Source organism: Athene noctua, chromosome 2, assembly GCF_965140245.1.
Source record: "Athene noctua chromosome 2, bAthNoc1.hap1.1, whole genome shotgun sequence".
In the NCBI taxonomy this organism is placed as follows: Eukaryota; Metazoa; Chordata; class Aves; order Strigiformes; family Strigidae; genus Athene; species Athene noctua.
Genome location: NC_134038.1, coordinates 6555245 through 6557263, shown reverse-complemented (window position 1 = coordinate 6557263; position 2019 = coordinate 6555245). Strand labels below are relative to the sequence as shown.

Below are 2019 nucleotides of genomic sequence, written 5' to 3'. Positions count from 1 at the left end.
CAAAATGAAACAGAAAGGAGTCTCAGCAAATTTCCATAATGTAACACTGATGAAGCCTTTTATGATTATAGACAGGGGTTCTCGGAAATGTTCCCTTGCAGGAAGTTTGCATACTCATATTTTAATATCTTTGAACACTTTCCCAGCCTTGGTAGAAGTGGAAACTTTTTTTGCTAGTGCTGCATGCTCTATATCTGGACTACCCCTGCGCATCACCAGGCTCCATGGAGCAGTATCACTGAGGGCTGCTCTGGACAGACTGGCAGATCAACCCCAGGTTCATGCTGCCTCCAGAAAGTGTGACAGCCCTGCACTGAAACTGCTCTTCAGGAGAAACAGGGTGAGAAATAGGCTATGTCCTGCCAAAGCAATGGAGACATCACTTGCATTATACCTTGTGGGACCTGGATAAAGCCAGACAGAAGCCTGAGCTGATTCAACCTGTGCATTGGATGTAAAATACCACGTAAAGTAATGAGATTCTGGGCTACCTGAAGCAAAGCCAAATCCACAAGTCCACAAGGCCTTAAACACTTCCAGAAATCTCAGCCTGCACTTACTTCAAGTCCAGACTAAAGCACAACCCAGTGTGCAAACAGTACAGATTATTGCTATTTACATACCACCAGTTGTTTACCTGACTCTATCCGCTCAAACTAGCTGTTGCTCATTTTCTCAGACAGGATTTTTGCCTGCAACTCTTCCTGAGACAGGTCTACACGACTATAAATAACAAAAAATCTTATAGATGTCCCTGAATGAATTTTTGAAAGGTGTACACCACTGTTCAATACTAGCATCAAAAACCAGACTGCCAGAGAAATCACCTTACGTCAGAAAGGAAGCTTTTGAGCTCCAAAGAGTGATTTCACCAGACTTTTTCACCTGAAACACATTTTGCTCATGCAGTGGATTTGTGGAGAATAAATCCATCTCAGTCACCTCAAGAGGATTGACGCCAGTTGCCTAGTCTCTCTGAGTCCTATGAAATGACAAGAAATAGCGTCTGATCTCTTCAGGGCCTCTGCTGCAGACGTCAGGGGGAGGACTTTCCAGTGGATTACCCTCAAAATTGCATGAACAGTAGTTGTATCCCCAGTCCAGGTTCACCAGCTCCCCGAAGGTTGTTGGAAGGGACCGTAGAAGGTTGTTTCCCAACCAAAGTGTGTGCAGATTCCTTAAAAGACAGACATCCTCAGGCAGGCTCTTCAGTGAGTTGAAGAGCAATAGCAACGTTTCTAGTTTCTCCAGATGCCGAATGCTGGAGGGGATTGTGCCTATTCTGTTGTCACTCACATCAAGAAAGGTGAGGCTCCTCAGCTGGCAGAGGGGTGCAGGCAGCTCGGTGAGGCTGTTGTTGGCCAGGTGGAGGCTGCGCAGCCTTTGAAGTGCCCCGATCTCTGGGGGCAGCGAGCTCAGGCTGTTGTTGCTCAGAGTGAGCCTCTCCAATTGACTCAAAGTGCCAATTTCAGAAGGGACTTTCTTCAAGTTGTTGGAGTCCACATAGAGGCAGGTTAGGTTCCTCAGGCAGCTGATCTCTTGGGGCAGCAGCTCCATGCGGTACCCCAGGCAGCTCTCTCGTTCTGGGCTCATCTCCAGGACCTGCAGCTGGTCCAAGCTGAAGACCTGTGTGGGAACCGATGACAGCTCTCTGCCCGAGATCTTGAGTTTCTTCTTCCCTTCATACTTCGGATCATGCTCTGTAAGGTACCTCCAGGGTGGATTGGGACCTGAAGAGGCACATCCAAAAGAGGTGGCTGCATACATTGTCCCACCAGAACTGTGTCTGGTTGAACTAAGATGGTCACTGATGATTTGTTGCACAGTCCACAAGCAATCTCTGAGTTTTTTGGTGGATCAAGGCCCTCCGTCAGCTTTCCTCTCTGCCGAGCATGTTACCAACACACATGCAGAGCATTTGGGTTGCTCAGATACATCCCACTGAGTAAACACTTGGTGTTCTCACCTGATCAGGTGTTTCCCTTCCAGCTCAGCAGTGTACACAAAGCCCAGCTCCCA

The 2019-nt window shown here is 47.8% G+C and overlaps 1 protein-coding gene across 1 annotated transcript; it reads right to left on the bottom strand.

Moving 5' to 3' along the window:
- Nucleotides 1-966: 966 nt before the first annotated feature.
- On the bottom strand, nt 967-1767 carry LOC141958280 (uncharacterized). The gene has a single exon (XM_074901127.1). The coding sequence runs from the start codon at nt 1765-1767 to the stop codon at nt 967-969; it is 801 nt and encodes a 266-aa protein (XP_074757228.1).
- Nucleotides 1768-2019: the final 252 nt, after the last annotated feature.

Coding starts and splice junctions, on each gene's coding strand:
- LOC141958280 (XM_074901127.1), bottom strand. CDS start 1,767: ATGTATGCAGCCACCTCTTTTGGATGTGCCTCTTCAGGTCCCAATCCA.